This window comes from Vombatus ursinus, unplaced genomic scaffold (assembly GCF_900497805.2).
Source record: "Vombatus ursinus unplaced genomic scaffold, bare-nosed wombat genome assembly UNPS02014794.1, whole genome shotgun sequence".
In the NCBI taxonomy this organism is placed as follows: Eukaryota; Metazoa; Chordata; class Mammalia; order Diprotodontia; family Vombatidae; genus Vombatus; species Vombatus ursinus.
The window spans coordinates 2,889,676-2,910,616 of NW_020954572.1; the positions used below are offsets into that span (position 1 = coordinate 2,889,676).

At 39.5% G+C, this 20,941-nt stretch overlaps 1 protein-coding gene across 1 annotated transcript in view; it reads right to left on the reverse strand.

The window, feature by feature from the left end:
* The window catches only part of RIN3 (Ras and Rab interactor 3), a 159,267-nt gene that overhangs the window by 81,590 nt on the left and 56,736 nt on the right, over positions 1-20,941 (reverse strand). Inside the window, exon 3 of the mRNA XM_027870033.1 lies at positions 17,178-17,295. Within this exon, the coding sequence (XP_027725834.1) occupies positions 17,178-17,295 (118 nt within the window). The remainder of the gene's footprint in view (positions 1-17,177; positions 17,296-20,941) is intronic.

A 20,941-nucleotide genomic window follows, 5' to 3' on the forward strand; every position in this document is an offset into this window, starting at 1 on the left:
AGAACTTGGTGTTAGGCAGTTTCCCTGTACTCGCCACCAAAATGTTGAGGTTTAAGGGTTCGGGGGTGCTGGGACCCCAAAATTACAACAACAGGTCCTGCCTGAAAGAATTTGACCCGAGCCTTCTTTTAGCCAAAGACAGGGTTTATTAGAACATCTGTCATATTGGCCAGACTCTTAAGGAGTCTGAACATTAGTGAGCTATTGGCTAGATTGTAAGAATCTGAGCAGTGGCTGGATTCTAAGAATCTGAGCCTCTCTCACTTGATTCTTCCACCCCTGCTAACTATCATTTTATATCTTATCTGCCCTTTGTAGCTAAACTTCTTGTAAAGGCCGGCAACAACAGGTACCTCCACTTTCTCTCCTCTCACTCTCTTTAACCCCTTACAGTCTGGCTTCCAACCTTATCATTTCACCAAAACTTCTCTCTCCAGTTACCCATAATCTCCTAGTTGCCAAATGCAATGGCCTTTTCTCTATCCTCACTGTCCTTGACCTTGTTGCTTGACCTTTGACATTGTTGATCACCTTCTTCTCTTTGGTCTCTCTTCTCTGTAGGTTTTAGAGACACCATTCTCTCCTGGTTCTCCCATCTGGCCGTTCCTTCTCTGTCATCTTTTCTAGATCCCTCCTCCAGATCATGCCTTCTAACCATAGGTGTCCTTCAGCGTTCTGTCCTGGACCCTCTCTTCTCCCTCACTTTACTTAGTGATCTCATCAGTTCCCAAAGATTTAATTACCATCTTTATGTTGCCGATTCTCAAATCTCCCTTTCCTGCCCCAAACTCTCTGCTGATTTCCAACTGTCTTTCAGACATGTCAAATTGGATTCTGATAAACATCTCAAACAAAAAATGTCTAAAACAATTCATTATCTTTCCCCCTAAATCTTCCCCTGTCCTACTTTCCCCATTACTGTAGAGGGCAACACCATCCTCCCAGTCTCTCAGGCTCACAATCTAGGAGTCATCCCTCACCCCCCATATCCAAGCTGCTGCCAAGACCTGACAGTTTCACTTTGCAAAATCTTTTGAATATGCCCCCTTCTCTCCTCTGGCACTGCTACCACCCTGGTGCAGGCCCTCATCATCTCATGCCTGGATTATTGCAATTATAGCCTGCTGGTGTCTCAAGCTTCTCCTCAAGCCATCCTCCACTTAGCCACCAAAGTGATTTTCCCAAAGCACAGATCTGATCATGTCACTCCCTTACTAAATAAACTCCAGCAACTTCCTATCACCTCCAGGATCAAATGCAAAATACTTCACTTGGCATGCAAAGCCCTTCATAATATAGCCCCCACCTACCTTTCCAATCTTCTTACACCTTTCTCCCCATTCCAACTTGTTCCACAAACCAGACACTCTTTATTTCTTGACTCTGGCCATTTTCCCATGCCTGGAACAGCTAGGTGGCTCAGTGGATAGAGTACCAGGCCTGTAGTCCAAAAGACTCATCTTCCTGAGTTCAAATCTGGTCTCGGACACTTATTAGCTGTATGACCTGGGGCAAGTTGCTTGACCATGTTCACCTCAGTTCCTCATCTAAAAAATGAGCTGGAGAAGGAAATGGCAAACTGCTCCAGTATCTTTGCCAGGAAAACTCCAAAGGGGGTCACGAAGAGTCGCACACAACTGAAAACAACTGAACAACAACATTCCCCATGTCTGGAACCTCTCCTTCTCAGCTCCACCTATTGACTTCCCTGGCTTCTGTTAAGTCTCAACTTTACAGGAAGCCTTTTCCAACTCCTCTTAACTCTAGGGCCTTCCCTCTGCTAATCATTTCCTATTTATGTAGATTGCTTTGTATATATATATATGTATGTTTTCTTCCTCATCAGCGCAGAGACTGTCTCTTGCCTCTTTTAGCTTTTAGCATGGAACCTGGCACATAGTAGGCACTTAATAAATGTTTACTGATTAATCAATAATACCATGTGCAAAAAATCCAATAATTAATTTCTGTCTAAGCTTTTTTCTTCAATTTCTTTTTCTTGTCACCGCTATATATAGCATTTCTAAACCCAGATAAATACTAGTGGTAACAACGGTCATCCTTTTTTAATCCCTGGTTTTGTTGGAAAGACCTCTAGCATTTCTCCATTATTGCCTGGTTATAGAGAGATAGAATTTAAGAGTGGGTCCATTTATTCCTATATTTTTAAATGTTTTTTTAAACATTCATGCTGAACTTTGTCAAAACTTTTCTGAATCTTTGATATAATATGTAGTTTTTATTGTTATTATTTTTATTTAGTTTATTTTTACAGTTTATTATTTAGTTTATTTTTACAGTTGTCCCAATAGTGAACAAACCTTACTTCCTTGGTTTAGATTCAACCCGAGGTTCATGCATATTATTTTTGAAATTTTGCCAAATCCTTTTTGCTAAGGCTTTATTCAATAATTTTGTGTCATATTCATTAGGGATATTGCGCTACAACTTGATTTCTCTCTTTTATCTCTCTCTGGTTAAGGTATCAAGACCACAATTTTATAGAAGAAATTTGGAAGGATTCTTTTATTTCTCTTTTTTTGGAAATAATTTATGTAATATTGGAATTTTTTATTGTTCTTAGGATATTTGATAGAATTTACTTGTAAATATAGCTGGTTCTGGGTTTGTTATTTCGCTCCCTCTTGGGAATTTAATATGTCTTTGTTGAATTGACTTTACCTTAAACAAGTCACTTTTCCTCTCTGGGGCTCAGGTTCCTCAGTGGGAAAATGAGTGTGTTGAAATAGATGATTTGGAGTTATGTTGAATTGAAAATATCTCTGGGACATTCCATTTGAGATGTCCAATAGGCAGTTGGAGATGTGAGATTGGAGGTTAGGAGAGAGGTTAGGGATGAATAAGTAGAACTGGGAGGGGCGGCATGGTGGCACAGTGGATACAGCACCGGCCCTGAAGTCAGGAGAACCTGAGTTCAAATCCGACCTCAGACCAAACACTTGACACTTACTAGCTGTGTGACCCTGGGCAAGTCACTTAACCCCAATTGCCTAAAAAAAAAAAAGTAGAGTAGAGAGAATGCAATTAAATCCATGAAAACTGATGAGATCACCAAGTGAAATGGTGTAGAGGGAGAAGAGAAGAGGGCTGAGGATGGGAGGGACACTCAGAAGTAGTACACATGATGTGAATGAAGGTGCAGCAAAGGAGACTGAGAACAAACTGACCAAGACAGTGAAGAGGAGAACAAGGAAAGAGTAGGGTCATGAAAACCTAGACAAAATAGAGTACCATGGAATAGAATGTGATCATCAATGTCAAAGGCCATTAGAAATGGCAACTAAAAGCTCATTGGTAACTGTGGAGAGAGTACTTTCAGTTCAGGGATCAGGTCAGAAGCTACGCTGCAGAGATAAGAGGAGAATGAGAGGAAGTAGTGGGACCTGGGGTCACAGCTGTGACCCTCTCCCCCTTGACAAAACTTTCCAAACAACTCACTTTGCTATGACTTCTACAACACTCTCCATCTCTTGGAAGAGTCTAGATGTGGACCCAGAACACTAGGGCTAGAAGCAACCTTACAGATCACTTAGTTCAAGCCTGCCGTTTTACAGATCAGAAAACTAAGGCTTAGAATGGTGAGATGACTTCCTTCAGGTTACACATTTAAGTGGAAGAGCGAGGACTCAAACCTGGGCATTCTAATTTTAAATCCAGTAGTTTTTTTGTTTGTTTGCTGTTTAAAGGACAGCCCTGAGTCAGGAGGAAAGAATTTTAGGCTGACCCTAATCTATAGCATTGATTACCTGCGCTGGCCAGGGGAAAACTGCCTCAACTCTGTAAAATGGAGGAAAAATGGGGATAGGAACAGGACCTTTGATTTCACTGTTGTAGGGAATTACCAAGTGAGGAAACTCCCTCTACCAATGAAGGGCAGCACTTTATCTATAACTTACAGGCTTACAGAGTTGCCTAGAGTTGTGACATCTTTTGGATGAGACAGCATAAATCAGGGGTGGGACTTAAACCCAGGTCTTACTGGCTTCAAAGCTGGGTCTCTAGACATTACACCATTTACCCCCAGAAAGAAGGGCTAAATTTGTAGGGAGTTATTAAGCTTTAAAACTAGCGAGGTGGCTCAGTGGATAGAGTGCTGTGCCTGGGGTCAGTTTAGACCAGAGTTCAAATCTGTCCTCAGACACTTATTAGCTGTGACCCTGGGCAAGTCACTTAACCTCTCTTTGCCCTCATCTACTGGAGAAGAAAATGGCCAATCACTCTAGTATCTTTGCCAAGAAAACCCCACAGGGGTCACGAAGAGTCCTACACAACTAAACAACAATAACAAATCAAGTTTTAGTAGTTTCCTTTCCTTATGGGGGTGCCAGGTAGCTGATATTAGCACCTTGTTCCTTAGTCAGAGAAAAGGAGCCTGGGTTGAAAAGATGAAAAGTGAAAACTCTTATTGCTAAAGATATTTCAGAGAGAATGAAGGTGGGCCTCAGGAAGAGGGTGGAGGTGAGAAACTGAGTTTCTGTTGTGTACTAGGTCACACTTGGGGTGAAGCCTGTTCTCCTATGTGTCCCTGTGCCCTTCCCTGAAGGTACTGACTGCTCTTTCTTTAGTCAGCCCTTCTGCTGGTGAATTCTGAATCCTCATCCTCCCCATGCCCAAATCAATCCATACCAGATTATAATCCTCTCCTATTTTAAAAACTCCAATCAAACTGCTAAAAGGCAAAGTGGAATAGTGAATAAAGACCTATTCTTGGAGTCAGAAAGAAAGACCTGGGTTCAGGTCAAATGATGATTTTTTTTTAAGAGGGTTCAATTATTTATTTGCTTATTTTTTATTTATTTTTAGTTTGCAACATTCACTTCCGTAAGATTTTGAGTTCTAAATTTTCTCTCCTTTCCTCCCCTTCCCCCTCCCCAAGGCAGCATGCAATCTGATATAGGCTTTACATATACATTCATATTAAACATATTTTCACATTAGTTATGTTGTAAAGAAGAATTAGCACAAAATGGGAGAAACCACAAGAAAGGAAAACAACAACAAAAGAGAGCAAACAGTATGCTTTGATCTGCATTCAGACTCCGTAGTTCTTTCTCTCTTAGATCTTTGCATTGCTGAGAAGAGCTAAGTCTATCAAAGTTAGTCACTGCACAACGTGGCTGTTACTGTGTACACCGTTCTCCTGGTTTTGCTTACTTCACACAGCATCAGTCCATACAAGTCTTTCCAGGTTTTTCTGAAGTCAGCCTGCTCATCATTTCTTATAGCACAATAGTATTCTATTACATTCATATAACACAATTTGTTCAGCCATTCCCCAATTGATGGGTATCCCCTCAGCTTCCAATTCTTGGTCACCAAAAAAAAAGCTACTATAAATATTTTTGTACACGTGGGTCCTTTTCCCATTTTTATGATCCAAATGAGGATTTGTTGAACAAATGGGGCATGTTTAGCTTAGAGAACAGAATGCTGGGATGCAATATTTTGCTACAAGTGGAGGAAGGATTAGACTTGTTCTCTTTAGCCCTTTAGGGCAAAACTGAGAGCAATGAGTGCAAGTTTGCAAAAGACAAATTTAATTTTTTTTTTTTGGTGGGGAGTTAATGAGGGTTACATAACTTGCCCAGGGTCACACAGCTAATAAGTGTCTGAGGTCACATTTGAACTCAGATCCTCCTGACTCCAGGGCTTATGGTGTATCCACTGTAAAACCTAGTTTACCTACAAAATTAATCTTGATATCAGGAACAACCTCAGTTCCGGAGGAGAGATGATGAATTTCCTACTCCTTCCTCCTGATAGACAGACTCAGGGTGTAGAATGAGCCATGTTTTTGGAGATGGTGAATGGAGGAATTTGCTTGGCTTGGTTATCCATAATTGTTACAAGGGGCTTATTTTCCCCTTTTTTTTCCCCAAGGGGAGGGGTAGAAGGGAGATAAAAATTAATTTTTGTTAAACTGAAAAAATTAAATATAAAAATTGATGTCCCCAAAACTTCTTAATAATTAGACTTGTCCAAAAGTGGAACAGACTGCCTCAAGAGGTGGGCAGTTCTCCCTCTATGGTGGTCTTCAAGCAGAGACTGGATAACTAAAGGCTAGTAGGTTATAATGGGGATTCCACATGGGTTGGACTAAATGGCCACGAAGGCCCCTTCTAATGTCCACCGAATTTACAATTTCATAGAAATTTCATTATAATTCCATAGATTTTTGTTCTATGATGTCCGGTTCTTGTCGCCTCTTGACTGTGTGACCCTGGGCAAATCACTTAACCTCAACGCCTCAGGCAAATTTTTTAAGACTGAATTGGAAAGGTGTTGATCTTCACTGTCAAAGAAATGATAGGTCCTACCTCACACACACCTGTATGCCCTTCCCCCCCTTCCAAAAAAAAATGCAAATGACTAGGTTTAACTGACAGCTCCGGGCTCTGTTAGGGCTCCAGCACATAGTTTTTTGTATTGTTTTTTAAAGACTCCCTATAACATGCTGATTGTGAGGTTGCCATGGCCACCACCACCTAGGGCGGTTTTTGTTTTTGTTTTTTTTTTTCCTCTGTGGCAGAGAACAGGCCCTTTTCAGATATTATTCCCCCTCACCCACAAAGGTTTAATTTTGGTTCCTGAGACCTCAAAGTGCATTTGAAGACACCAAAATGGTCTCCCTCCTAAAGTACTGCTAGTGGAGGTTTGGGCTCCATTAAATCTCATGATTTACCTCAAAGCTATTGACAAAGTTTGGCTATTTGGGAGTTCCAGGTCATAGGGAGGAATTCATGATAGCAGTCAATATTAATGCCACCCTCCCCAAGGGTGATAATCACTGACTTACTCTTCTAAGTAGGCCCTCAACAAGTCAATAAGCATTTATTAAGCACCTACTATGTGCCAGGTACTGGGTTAAGTAACGAAGATACAAGGAAAGGCAGGAAACAGCTTTCAAGGGGCTCTCTGTCTAATGAGGGAAAAAATATGCAAACAGCCATGTACTAACGAGACACAGACCAGAATAAATTGGAGATAATCTCAGTGGGGAGGCATGAAGAATGAGGAGGACCAGGAGAGGCTTCTAGCAGAAGGTGGGACAGGTGGTGATAAAGAAGAACAAAATTCCAGGCACAGGCAAGGAACAGCCAGGAATCCAGGGTCACTGGATCACAAGGGACATGGCAGAGAGTAAGATGTGAGATTAGTTGCATAGCACTTTAAAAGCCAAACAGAATTTTATATTTGAACCTGGAGACAATAGGAGTTTATTGAATAAGGGAAAAGGGCTAGTGATGACACGATCAGACCTGCTCCTTAAAAAGATCAGACAGCTGAGTTGAAGATGGAACAGAGTGGAGACGTGAGCCGGTTGACTAATCATCACACTACTGAAATAGGCATGAAGAAGGGGCAGCTGGGTGGTGCAGTGGATAGAGTGCTGGGCCTGGAGTCAGGAAGACTCATCTTCCTAAGTTCAAATCAGGCCTCAGACACTTCCTAGCTGTGTGACCCTGGCCAAGTCACTTCACCCTGTCTGCCTCAGTTTCCTCATCTGTAAAATAAGCTGGAGAAGGAAACGGCAAACCTCTCTAATATCTTTGCCAAGAAAACCCCAAATGGGATTACAGAGAGTTGGACACAACTGAAAATGACTTAACAACAACAACAGGCATGAGGTGATGAAGGCCTGGACTAGGGTAATGGCATTCCCAGAAATATATAAGTGTAATCCTCACTAAAACTTTAATAAATTTATTTGGGGTTATCTAGTATGGGGAAAAAAAGGGTGTGGGCTACATTTAGGGTTCCAAGATACCAAGATCATAGATGTAGAGGTCAAAGGGACCATGGAGGCCATCCAGTCCAACTCCTTATTTTTAAAAAAAATTTTTTTAAGCTAGGCAATGGGGTTAAGTGACTTGCCCAGGGTCACACAGCTAGTAAGTGTTATGTGTCTGAGGCCGGATTTGAACTCAGGTCCTCCTGAATCCAGGACCAGTGCTCTATCCACTGCGCCACCTTGCTGCCCCTTCCCTAATTTTTAGATGGAAAAAACTAAGGCCCAGAAGAATTAAGTGATTGGCTCAAGTGGTAAATCTGAAGAACAGCTCCAGGTCTCTTGACTATGGCACCATCTGTCTTCCTTTCCATGTCCAGTGCTGCCATTTACTAGAGAGACTGTATGACCTTTGGAAAGTCTCTTTCCCTCTCTGCACGATGGTTGCCTCATTTACAAAAAAAGAGATAATTATCCCCTTCCCTGCTATGCTCAAAATCTTATGTAGGTCATGTAGATACAAAGAGGAATAAAACATTTCTTCTAATGAAGTCAGAGAAGATAAGGTATACAACTAATACAAGAAAAATAAAATGATAACAAATGCACAGGAAAGGTTTAATGTTAGGGGTTATGAGAGATCTAGTGTCAGAGAGATTTAACTAGAGATGGTATCTTTGGTGGATAGGCGGGATTTCAATACAAAAAAAAAAGGGGAGTAGGGGTATAGGAGGAGGAGAGTAGAATTTGAGATGGAAAAGAGAAGTAGGGAAGCAAGACAGCATGGGCTGAGTTTGGGAGATGAGTGATTTGGCAGTCTTAGTTTGTTTGTCAAGGTGCCGAGGGGATGTGGTAGGAGTTGCATGAGATCATTCAGTAAGAATGAAGTGACTACTATGTGTCAGACACTATCCTAGGTACTGAGAATATAAAGACAAAAATGAAACAGTTCCCAGTACTAGGCTGGGCAGGTAGGTTGGGGCCTTGAATGTCAGACTGCATTTAGATTTTATTCAGAAGGCACTAAGGCTCAAGCCATTGAAGGTTTTCAAGCAAGAGGGTGACAAGGTCATTTATTAAATACCTACTGTGTGCCAGACACTGCACTTGGCCCTAGATCAGAACATATAGTCAGGGTTGTTGATTGATTGTTGAAACTCACATGATTCTGGAAGATTTTCATTGGGTTGGAAAGTGGATTATGGAGTATCAGATTTTCAGGCTAAAATATGCTCTTTCCTTTTTCGCTTTTCCGAATTCAATTCTTGATCAGGCAGAGTAAAATTAAAATTGTCCAGCATTTCATTTTCATGCCAGCAGAATTTGTCTATCTGCCTTCTTTATTGGACTTTGCTCTTTGTTGGCATCTGTCATCTCAGAATCTCTGATGCTTTCAGCTTGACCTGTTAGAATCTCTGACTGAATACAAGGTCCTTTTCTTATGTGATTCTGTTCCATATTTAGGAAGTGTCTAGATTAGAAATTAAGAGTCTGAAAACAGGAATAGTGTATTAACTGTCAACAGAAAGCTCAGGATTCCTCCTAGGGAGTATTTTCAGGCTGCTGTGCCAAAACAGGACAGACAACTAACAGATTTGCAAATTGCAAAATGTTGGGGATGCCTGAAGAGTAGCCAAGACTAAGGAAGTTTTTTGGATGACAGAAGGGCCCAGAAAAAGAGTTGGGGAGGGAAGGGGGGAGGTAATAAAGCTCTGTGAAGATCAGTAGTGTCCCAGTGGTCTTAATTATCTATATCTAGCATGTTTCAGTTCCCTAAGAGCAGTGTTTGTCTTTCAATCCGAGTTTAAGGGTTGCTAGGATGCTTGAGACTTATTCTGAAAAACAGCATTTTGCTCTGCTTGATCAAAGACCAAGTTTGGAGAGGAAGAGGAATGTATAGCCCTTTACATGTGGAAATAGTGCTACTAACCCACACTCCTTCCCTGAAAGGGATTTTATTGTTGTTGTTTAGTTGTGTCTAACTCTTTGTGATCCCATTTGGAGTTTTCTTGGCAAAGATAATGGAGGGGTTTGTTGTTTCCTTCTGCAGCTCATTTTACAGATGAGGAAACTGAGGCAAACAGGGTTAAATGACTTGCCCAGGGTCAAAAACTGAGGCCAGATTTGAACTCAGGAAGATGAGTCTTCCTGGTTCCAAGCCTGGTACTCTATCTACTTCACTACCCAGCTGCCCCCTTGAAAGGGGCATCACCACCAAAACCCATATAACATGTCTATTGAATTTTTATCCAGTAGCAAGGCTGATTTTGTGTTAAACTAACATTGAGTTCCCCCTGGGACTAATGATACAGCACTCGGAAAGCAATCTATGACTATAAAATACCGCAGAGAAGAATCAATAAGTGTTAAATATGGCCACTGGATCTGTGACTAAATTCAGGACATCTGATTCCTAATCCACTGCTCATAAACTGGGCAGTCAAAGTCTGAGTGAAATAGCCTTGGGTGACATCACCAATCTCTTGCAGGGTTTCAGGATAATGACATCTCACTCGATTAGTCATGCTATACTACCTCACCCCAAAATATCCCAAAACCCCACATCTCTCATATAACCGCTAGCTTCTCTTTCTTGGGCCACAATCTAATTTAATACTAGCTACATGTAAAAAAACAATTCCTCTTCCCTCTCACACATGTCCTCAAAAACAACTAACGTGCCCAACTTCCCTTCTTAAAGAAGAAGTTTTAGACCAAACACAAACTTGTGGGCATTATTTTTCAAAGAGTTTTATCACAGTATCTACTTATAAGGAACTCCATGAATGCCTTTTGGTAAACTATCATAAACAGTAGAGTCCCTTAACTGGGACCTTCAGAAGGGAACTTAAGAGCATAGAATGTTACAACATATTGGACATTAGAACTAGAAGACAGAATGTTAGATTATGAAACATAGAATATTGGGAGTTGGGAAGGCTTGTAGGGATTTTCTGGCCCAACCCCCTCATTTTATAGATGGAGAAGCTAATGAATTCTTCCAAGTCACAAAACCAGTTAAGTTAACGGCATGACCAGACATGCATCTCTGGTCTTCTAATTCCAAATTGAGTGTGCTGTTATACCCCACCATCTCTAAATGCTATTCAATTCAATTAAGTCTTCTTGGACTGACTAGAAGTTTCACTACTTCTCTTTAATGAAATGATGACTCTTTGTCTATCATATCATATTTCACAGTAGACTCTTAGGGTAATTCCAAAGTCCTTTATGTTAAATACATCCTCTGTCAAGAGAGGAAAGGAAATAAAGCATAAGTCAGAGGTATAAATTGTTCATACTGTATCTATCCTACCTCCCTCTCCTGTTCTCCTAACAAATTCTCCCTCCTCCAAGGGAACTTTCTAGAATTTCAGAAAGTGACACTGGTGTAAGAATGGTGGTATGCGGTTCTTTCCTACCCTATATTAGGATTTGGTAGTTATGACTCCTGTTTTTGGTTAATGGAGAATAGAATCTACAGGTTAAATGTCCATTATTTAATAGGAAGCTGGATAGATCACAGAGACAATCTACACATTATACTAATTATACTTATCATTAATATTGTGTGTGCTGTAGTTATATATTATATACATATTATATATGATATAATATATTATGTATATTAATATTGTATGTACAGTGTTTTATATCACACATATATTATATGTGTGTAATATATGATATATTACATTAGTATTATATATTATATGTTAATATATTATATATTATAATCATATATTATATATATATTATATATTAATAATGGATGTGCTGGTAAATATTTGACAATCAGTTCTTTGGAAAAAATGCGCAACACATTTTTAAGTTTAATCTGTATTATTGACATTTTCTCCATCATTTTCTTAAGCCTAGGCAATCAACAAAATAATAAATCAAACCTTGATTTGTAGATTTTGCTGATTTCCAAGGTGTAAATGCTCACATGGAAAATTTAGCAGTTATCTCAGTTTCAGCTGGCTCTAGCACATCCCCAATTATAGGTATCTTGTTTGTGTCTCATTTTACCCCTAGACTATAAGCTCCATGAGGACACAGACTATATCTTATCAAAACTTTACGTCTCCCCCAGCCCTGAGCACAATGTTCTGCACACAGCAGGTGGTTAATAAAGGTCTGCTTAATGATTTAGATGGGAGTGGATTGCACTAGATAATACTTGATGCTGTTTATACCTTTAACATATAAAGCCAGACTTTTTTTGATGTTATAGATTTTACTGAATTATTTTTCTCTATTACCTCCTCTTTTTTTTTTTTAGTTAAAAAAAGTCTGCTCTAAGGGATGACTCTCTGGAAGGGGTGAGTGGGAAGGATACAAGGAGAAATTCAAACAGTGTAAAAAGCAAAACTATCAATAAAAATCTACTAAAACATTCTGTGGTTCTAGGATCATAGGTGAACTCTACTTTTGCAGGTGCTAAGAAAAAGCAAAGTGGGCTTGGAACAGGGATGATGTGTGAATTAAAGGAACATTCCGTTAGGGAAAATTCCACTAAGTAATCCAGAAAGTTTCCACAGTGAGAACCAAGATTGAAGGGGGAAGTAACAACATGATATTGTGAAAAGCAGTAATACATAACAGGATCAGGATTTCCAGCTCCCTGAAGTACAAAGGACTCTTTGATCCTCTGGAGATAGGCAAAGATAGAGAAAGAACCATATTGCCATAACCTGATAGTATATTTGGTGGGTACTTTCCAATAAACCTCTCCTTTGAATGTTTCTGTAGTTTTGTGGAGAGCCAAAACAAGAAGAAGTAGGTAAAACTGTTACAGCATTGCTTCCCAATTTACTAATTGGTCTGTGGAGAAAGGTGGAAGGCATTGCACTCCGTATATTCAGGACATATGGGGTAAAGATTAAGACATTTTTTTCAAAAAATGATTCCTTGCATCATTAAAGCCCTTTAGACTTTCCATAGTGATTTTGGGTCTATGCTCTCATTTGATTCCCACAATAATCCCATGAAGAGATGAAGTTGTGGTATCATCATCCCCATTTTTAACATGAGGAAATTGAGGCCCAGAGAGTTTAGTGAATTGCTTACATTTACACTGCAAGTTTGTATCAGAGCTAAGGGGGGAATTAGAGCTCATCTCTTATTTCCAGGCCAATGCATTTTCCACTACGCCATGTAACTGCTCTAAAGATGCCCACAACTTCCTATTTGTGAAACCACGTGGGCAGAATTGTGGGTACTGTGATTTGTATTCTGAATCCACTAAGACTGGGTGTTTTACTTCCCCAGGGAAGCATTTTGAGTCACTGACGTCCAGAGAGGATGAGGTGGCATCTCAGTAGGGCACAAAACAGAGCGGATAGATTTGTCCTGGTTTTGTATTTTGCAAAAGAAATAAGACATTTGCATTCCTCGGGAGAATGATCTTGGCTTTCCAACAAGTTGAACTACACAAAGCACATCTAGTTCCTTCACACAGTTTCTGTGAGAATAACAAAATGGATGGAGTGGGTGGTGGGTGGTGGTGGTGGTGGTGGACTGTAACAAAACACATATCATCAAAAACCATAGACACCAATGTGAAGTTTTCTCTTTAATTAAAGTCATAAGAGTAGAAAGTCAAAAGTAACAAAATGAGTCCTAAACTTAGAGTCAAGATATTTGGGTTCAAATTGCAGTTTTGACATATTTATGGTAACAATTAGTCAATCATTCAGCATGCACAGCTCTTACCATGTGCCCGCCATTGTTCTGACCCTGGTGATACAAAGACAGGTGGAGTTGGAACAACCAGAATTCAAATCTGGCCTTAGACATTGTAACCCTGGTCAAGTCACTTAATTGCTATCTGCCTCAGTTTCCTTATCTATAAAATGGGGATAATAATGGTTGTGAGGATCAAATGAGATATTTGTGAAGTGCTTAGCACAGTACTTGGCACATAGCAGACACTATATAAGTGTTTCAGTCATTCTTTCCAGTCACGTCTGACTCTTCATGACTCCATTTGGGGTTTTCTTGGCAAAGATACTGGAGTGGTCTGCCATTTCCTTCTCCAGCTCATTTTACAGATAAAGAAATTGAGGCAAACAGGGTTAAGTGAATGGCCCACGGTCACATAGCTAGTAAGTGTCTGAGGCTGGATTTGAATTCAGGAAGATGAGTCTTCCTGACTCCAGGCGTGGCATTCTATCCACTGCACCATCTAGCTGCCCCATGTACTTGTTAGCTATTGTTACTATTATCATTATTATTATTAAAAATGAAAGTCTCTGTCCTCAAGAAATTTATGTTCTGTTGGAGAGGACACTATGTATACATAAAAGTATCTGAAATATACAATATAAATATTCAAATATATTCATGTTTTATATCAAATACACTTATATTTCATATAAAATATATTCATATAAATGTTCAAATATAATATAGTACAATAAATTTATCACTATAATAATAACATGAATCAACTAATGATTTATGATATAATAATTAATATAACAAATATATAAAAATAAATACCTCTTATGTGTTTATCACATTCTAATTTGTATTAGTAATCTGTGTACATGTCTCATCTCTCCTAGAAGACTGCAGACTTTTTAATAGCAGAGACCAGGTCTCATTTATCTTTGTATAGAAAATTACAATGTTCACACTAAATTCTTAACAAATGTATGTTGGATGAAATTAGTGAATTAAATTCTTATTTACTTAGTCTTATAATGGAATTTACCAATTTTTCTCAATGTAGGATTTGATCAAAGATAAGGATTGAAAGCTGGAAGGAAATGAGTTAATATTTGTAAAGTGCTTTGCAAACCCTAAGGCACTGGTATAAATGCTAGTTATTATTGTTGTTATTATTATTAGCTATTACTATAAGTTTGGTGAATATCCTGTGTTTTGGACCTTTTCTTCATACCTATCAAAGCTTTCCTTTCCTCTGTTCTGTCCTCTCAGGGCACTGCTTTCTGTATGTGGAAAAAAAAAATTAGTAATGGATAATCAGATAATCTAATTCTTGCTATGGTATTAGCTAGTACAAGCTAGTGAGTTCCTCCTCACCATAGGTATTCAAGTGATGCTATAGAAGGTTTCTTTACTGGGTGACAGAGGACTGCTAGTGCATGCACCTCTCAGACTTCTGGGCTTTTCCATCCGCTCTAAATCTGAACTTTCTTTTATGTATTGTCCCCTCCAACTAAAGCATGAGATCTTTGACTTTTCATTTTTCTGTTGATGTACCCATGCAATAGCTTATCATAATACTGGGCACACAGTAAGTAATTAATAAATGCTTTTCCATTCATCCATTCATTGGGAAGTATTTCCTTATATCATACCTAAATTTGCCCCTTCTCAGTTTTCTCAGTCCTACCCTCAGAGGCCAAGCAGGCTGTCTAGCTTTTGCTCAAATAATAACTGGCATTAATATTTAGCTTTAAAGTTTGCAAAATTCTTTACATATATATTATTTCAGTGTCTGAGGCTGGATTTGAACTTAGGAAGATGAATCTTCCTGACTTCAGGCCTGGCACTCTATCCACTGTGCCACCTAGTGGTCCTGATGATAAAAGATGAGAATAGGTAATGTTGGGGCAGTTGGGGCAGGAAGGTGAGCACACAAGTGCATTGTTGGTGAAGCTATGAGAATCGGTACAACCATTCTGGAAATCAGTTTGGAGGTATGTAAATAAAGTGACTAAAATGTCCATACCCTCTTACCCAGAGATTCCACCCATCACTATGATTATACTCCAAGGAGTCCATTGATAAGAAGAAAGTTCCAATATACATCAAAATATTTATAGTTACACTTTTTGTGACAGCAAGGTCATTTAGAAATAAAATAGATACTCATCAATTTGGGAATGGCTAAGCAAATTGTGGTACATGAATATGATGAAATATTACTGAGCTCTAAGAAATGATGAATGTGATAAACAGAGAAATATGGAAAGCTCTGCATGGACTGATGCAGAGTGAAGTAAGCAGAATCAAGAAATGAATATACAAAATGACTACAACAATGTAAATGGAAAGAACCACAAGAAAACACAAAAGTGAACACTGTAAAAATTACAAACAACAAGCATAGCCTGAAAGAGGTATGAGGAAACAGTTCGACCCCACCCCATTGCAAAGGTGATAAGTTCACCAGTGTTGTGCATTGCACACATTCTCAGAATATTTCAATTTATTGATCAGTTATGCCGATTTTTTTCCTTCTTTTCCCTTTTTGTCTTTAACAAGTGCTATTTGTTATATAGGATGGCTATCTAGGAGGGATAGGAGAGAGATACTAAGCGAAATTATGGTGCTGTAAAGAAAAAGATATCAATAAAAACTTAATAAAAACAAAGAAGTCAGACTTGTCACATGAAGGAACAACCTACAATAATTAATGTGTCACTAGGAAACCAAAATATGGGCCAATTTCATCATCTCACTTTAGACCACTGCCAAACAATAGTGAGAAACTACTAGTAAATACCTAGGTTAAAAGAATCACAGGATCTAAAGTTGGAAGGCCTTAGGGGTAATTCATTTTATAGAAGAGGTAACTGTGAAACTTTGTGTCATTGTTTGAAGTGCCAAACCATTTGACAAGACTCAGTTAAGTCATCTTAAAACTAATCCTTGATCTTTGGACAATACTATGCTTTCCCAAGTATTTTTGCACCTACCAGTTTCTTTGATCCTTAAAAATAATCCTGGAGGGGCAGCTAGGAGGCGCAGTGGATAGAACACTGGCCCTGAAGTCAGGAGGACCTGAGTTCAAATATGACCTCACACCAAACACTTGGCATGTACTAGCAGTGTGACCTTGGGCAAGTCACTTAACCCCAATTGCCTCAAAAAAAAAATCCTGGAAAAATTTTTTTTAAAAATAATAAAAAATAATAATAATGAGAGCTAAGTAAGGACAGGACAACTTTTATGGCCACTTGCCAGGGGGAAAATTTGAATGTTGAAGAAGTGATTCATGCTTCAGGTATGGGTTAAAATAAATGAACTTCTCAGGTCCCTTCTAGTTCTAAGAATCTATGACTTGCCCAAGGTCATGTTGTGAGTTAGTAATGAAGCAGGGACTGGTACCCAGTCATCCTGTTTCCCAATTCAATTTTCTTGTCCTATAAACAGCTGCTTTCTTACCTTTGGCTTCTTGAAAACGAAAGGAAATTCTACGGAGGCCATATTGAGGCAGAGAAAATAACCCATGACATTGGCAGATGCAAATTAAAGTGATGCATCAAACTCAGAGCAGCCCTTGTTGACTTGAGGCCAGAGGAAACTCTGGTCAGCTTTGACGCTGAAGACATCATTTTTCTCCTCATTTAAACACCATCAAGAGCTTGTCAGTGAGTGCTTGTGGTTAGAAGGTGGTTAATACAGTTTGTTGGTCCAAGGCCAGAAAAGGAAAGGTTTATGTACTTACTTGACTTTTCTTCTTTTATGTTGTATTCCAGCACATCTGAAACTGTCTCGTTCAGGGAAGGGAAATGGACCGAGAGGATCATGTGCTTGAGATTACTCTCCCGCCGGACCAAGAAAATCTAGAACACAAGGAAAGATGGGATTATGTTCTCTGAGCTATAAAATGAAATTCCAGCATGGGTGCAAGGAGGAATCTTATTTTTTTTTTAACATAAGAGAAAAATATTTCCAGATTGCCTTCAAATAGGGAGGAGGAAGGAAGAAGAGGATAAAATAGTCCACTGAGAGAGGAGATCTAGGTTCTGACCCTACCTCAGGATTAATTGTCCTGAGACACTAGAAATATCATGGCACCTCTCTGGGCCTTACTTGCTCTTCTGCCAAATGAAGGAATTGGATTAGATTGTGGTTCTTAACCTGGGGTAGGTGAACTTGATTTTTAAAAATAACTATTTCAATATAATTGGTTTCCTTTGTAATCCTGCGTATTTAAAAACATTATTCAGAGATGGGATCCATAGGGATTCACCAGATAGCCAAAGGGGTCCATGTCACAAAAAAAGGTTAAGAACTCCCAGACTAGATTGGTTTCTAGGTCCCTTCTAGCCCTGATACTCTACCTGTATTCTACTTATTGCTTGCTATAATACTAATATATATTTTATTCCATAATAATAAAATATAATATTTAATGTAAGTACTATAATCTAATTATTACATTATTGATAATGGTAACAGAGAGGAAAAGCGACTTCATATTTTCTTTGACCTTCAGCAAATGATAAGATAGTATATTATAGTGGAAAGATTGGCCTTGGAGACAGAGTATCTAGCTGTGTAACAAGAGACAAGCCAACTAATCTCTCTTGATCTCAGTTTCCTCATCCATAAAATAGGGATAACACTTATACTAATTACCTATTAGTATTAATGACCATAAAATCTATTCATTGTATGGTGCACAAATGATCCTGGTACTCAAAGGCTAAGTAAGGGGAGCAAAAACTCTAGCAGGTTCTACCATGTTGGAAAGGTTCCAGACTGTGTTTGTTTTCCAAGGACCAGCCTGAATGAGTTCAGAGAGGCTAGAACGAGAACAATGATTTTTTAAATATGGAAAAGATCTCTGTGTGTGTGTGTGTGTGTGTGTGTGTGTGTGTGTATTTTTTTTTTTTTGCAAGGCAGTTGGGGTTAAGTGACTTACCTAGAGTCACACAGCTAGTAAGTATCAGTGAACAAATGTCTGAGGCCAGATTTGAACTCATCTTCCTGACTCCAGAGCCGGTTCTCTGTCCACTGTGCTACCTAGCTGCCCCCATCTATATATATTTCTATAGCTAATTAATATCCCCAACAATGCCAGTGTAACCACCATTTGGATGCTCCCAATGTGCTATGGGACAAAGTACAAATAGTATTAAAAAAAAAAAAGCAAAAAACTCCTCAGCATATCATTTAAAGTCCTATATGATCTAGCTCAAATTTACCAGACTTATTAACTCACTATTCTTCCTGCTTTCATGCCCTCACCAGGGCTGACCTGAAATAGGCTCTTCCTCACCTGTGCCTCATAGAATCCTTGGTTTCCTTAAAGGCTCAGCTCAGTTACCACTACCCTGTTCGGGAAGCCTTTCCTGAACCCCTATTTGTTAGTTCTCTCTCTCTCTCTTTCTCTCCTGTTTTGCCCTTATTTGTCTATATAAATAACTCTTACTCTCCCTACTCCCTGAAACACAGTGTAGGCTCTGAAACTCCCTGCACATAGTGTAGGCCCTTAATTATTGATTGTTTAAGGAATGAATTGAATCTTAGAACTGTAGAATCTTAGGATTTGAGATTCATGGAATCATGGAATCTCACAGAATTTTCAGAATTAAAGAACCAAGGAATCTTAGAATTTTGTTTACTGTTGCTATCATTTTTTAGCTGGATTTCTGCCTCAGGCATGCTTGGTGTTCCCTGTCTGGAAGTCTATTTGGAAAGACTAGACCAGGTTTATGCTTGTCTCTTTCTCTTAAAAGAGCCTGAGATGTGTGTACCCCAGGTCTCAGCACAGTTGAATAGCCACTCTTTGGTTAGCAGTCTCACATGGCACTTCCTCTTTAGCAATAGGTATTGCAGTCACATCCGCTACCTGTCTCTGAAAGTCAGCTCTCCAGATGATAGCTAGCTTCTTATCTCCCCCAGAGGCACAGAGAAATTGGATGGTTTGGTCCAAGGTACACAATGAGTCAGCTCTGGGAACTACATCAGAACTCAGTATGGGCTATTCCATGGACTGATTCCATGCATAGACTGGTTCTGGCCTGGAAAAGATCACAATCTAGTGGAGAGATACTGGCAACCCATTTATTTTAAGTCAAATACTGATGAAGTGCTCTTTGCTATATGAGTAGTACTGAACTAAGCCTCATGCAGATAAAAAGTAGATGACACACTTCCCTCCTTTGGGGAACTTACACTATAGTTGGGGCAACAAGGCTCACAGGCACGCAACAACTAGAGAACAGTAAAACAAAAGTGTACACTCAAATATTATATTGTACAATATGGATGATTCAGTCAATTCAGTCCTTTTTCAGTCATGTCAGACGCTTTGTGACTCCATTTGGGGTTTTCTTGGCAGATACTGAAGTGGTTTGCCATTTCCTTCTCCAACTCATTTTCCAGATGAGGAAACTGAGGCAAACAGGGTTAAGTGTCTTGCCCAAGGTCACACAGCTAGTAAGGGTCTGAGGTCAAATTTGAACTCAGGTCTTCCTGACTCCAGCTGCTCTGATATGGATGATAAGTGCCATTGAAATTCAGAAATGGAGGGTCAGCTAGGTGGCACAGTGGATAGAGCTCTGGCCTTGGAGTCAGGAGGACATGAGTTCAAATCCAGCCTCAGACACTTGACACTTACTAGCTATGTGACCCTGGGCAAGTCACTTAACCCCGACTGCCTCACCAAAAAGCAAAAAAAAAATTCAGAAATGGGATAGGTTTAATGTAAGCCACTGTCAATCAGGAGAGACTTCAAGGAGGAGACAAGAAAGCTGGATCTCATCCCAGCTCTACCACTTAGTAGCCATGTATAAATTCCCTTTGGCTCCACTTTGTTCATCTGTGAAATGGGGATAAGCCTCCTTTGCAGCTCACAACATGGTTGGCAAGAAATCTTATTTCCTTTGAACTTCACAACAACTTTACCAAGCAGGTAGGTTCTACAGGTATTATTGTCCCTATTGTCCCTATGGATGAAGAAGCTAGGGTTCAGAGAAGTTTTGTCAATTCCCCAGGGTCACACAGCTACAATCTGTGTTGTCATTCAAAGTCCAGCACTCTTTACTATGCACCATAGTGCTGATGTGAAAGCCAGAGAGAATACAGACAAGGTTCCAAAGAGCCAAGTGGGTCAGAAATTTGGAGCTTCCCCCCCCCATAGCTGGGTTATTAAACTAGGCACATGCCATGCATTTATATCCCTCTGTTATATTCTAAAGAGGCTCCTCCTTTGGCAGTTGCCGTCTGTGTATGCACATAGGCTGAAAGGATTGAGGTCATCCAGTTTTGTCCCTTTTCTGCTTAATGATACTATTCATTTCATGTTATCTAGTGCTTTTCTTGGGAAGTTGGGTGGCATAATGTATAGAGTGCTGGGCCTGGAGCCAGGAAATCTCATCTTCCTGAGTTCAAATCTGGCCTCATACACTTACTAGCTGTGTGACCCTGGGCCAGTCACTTAACCCTGTTTGTCTCAGTTTCCATATCTGTAAAGTAAGC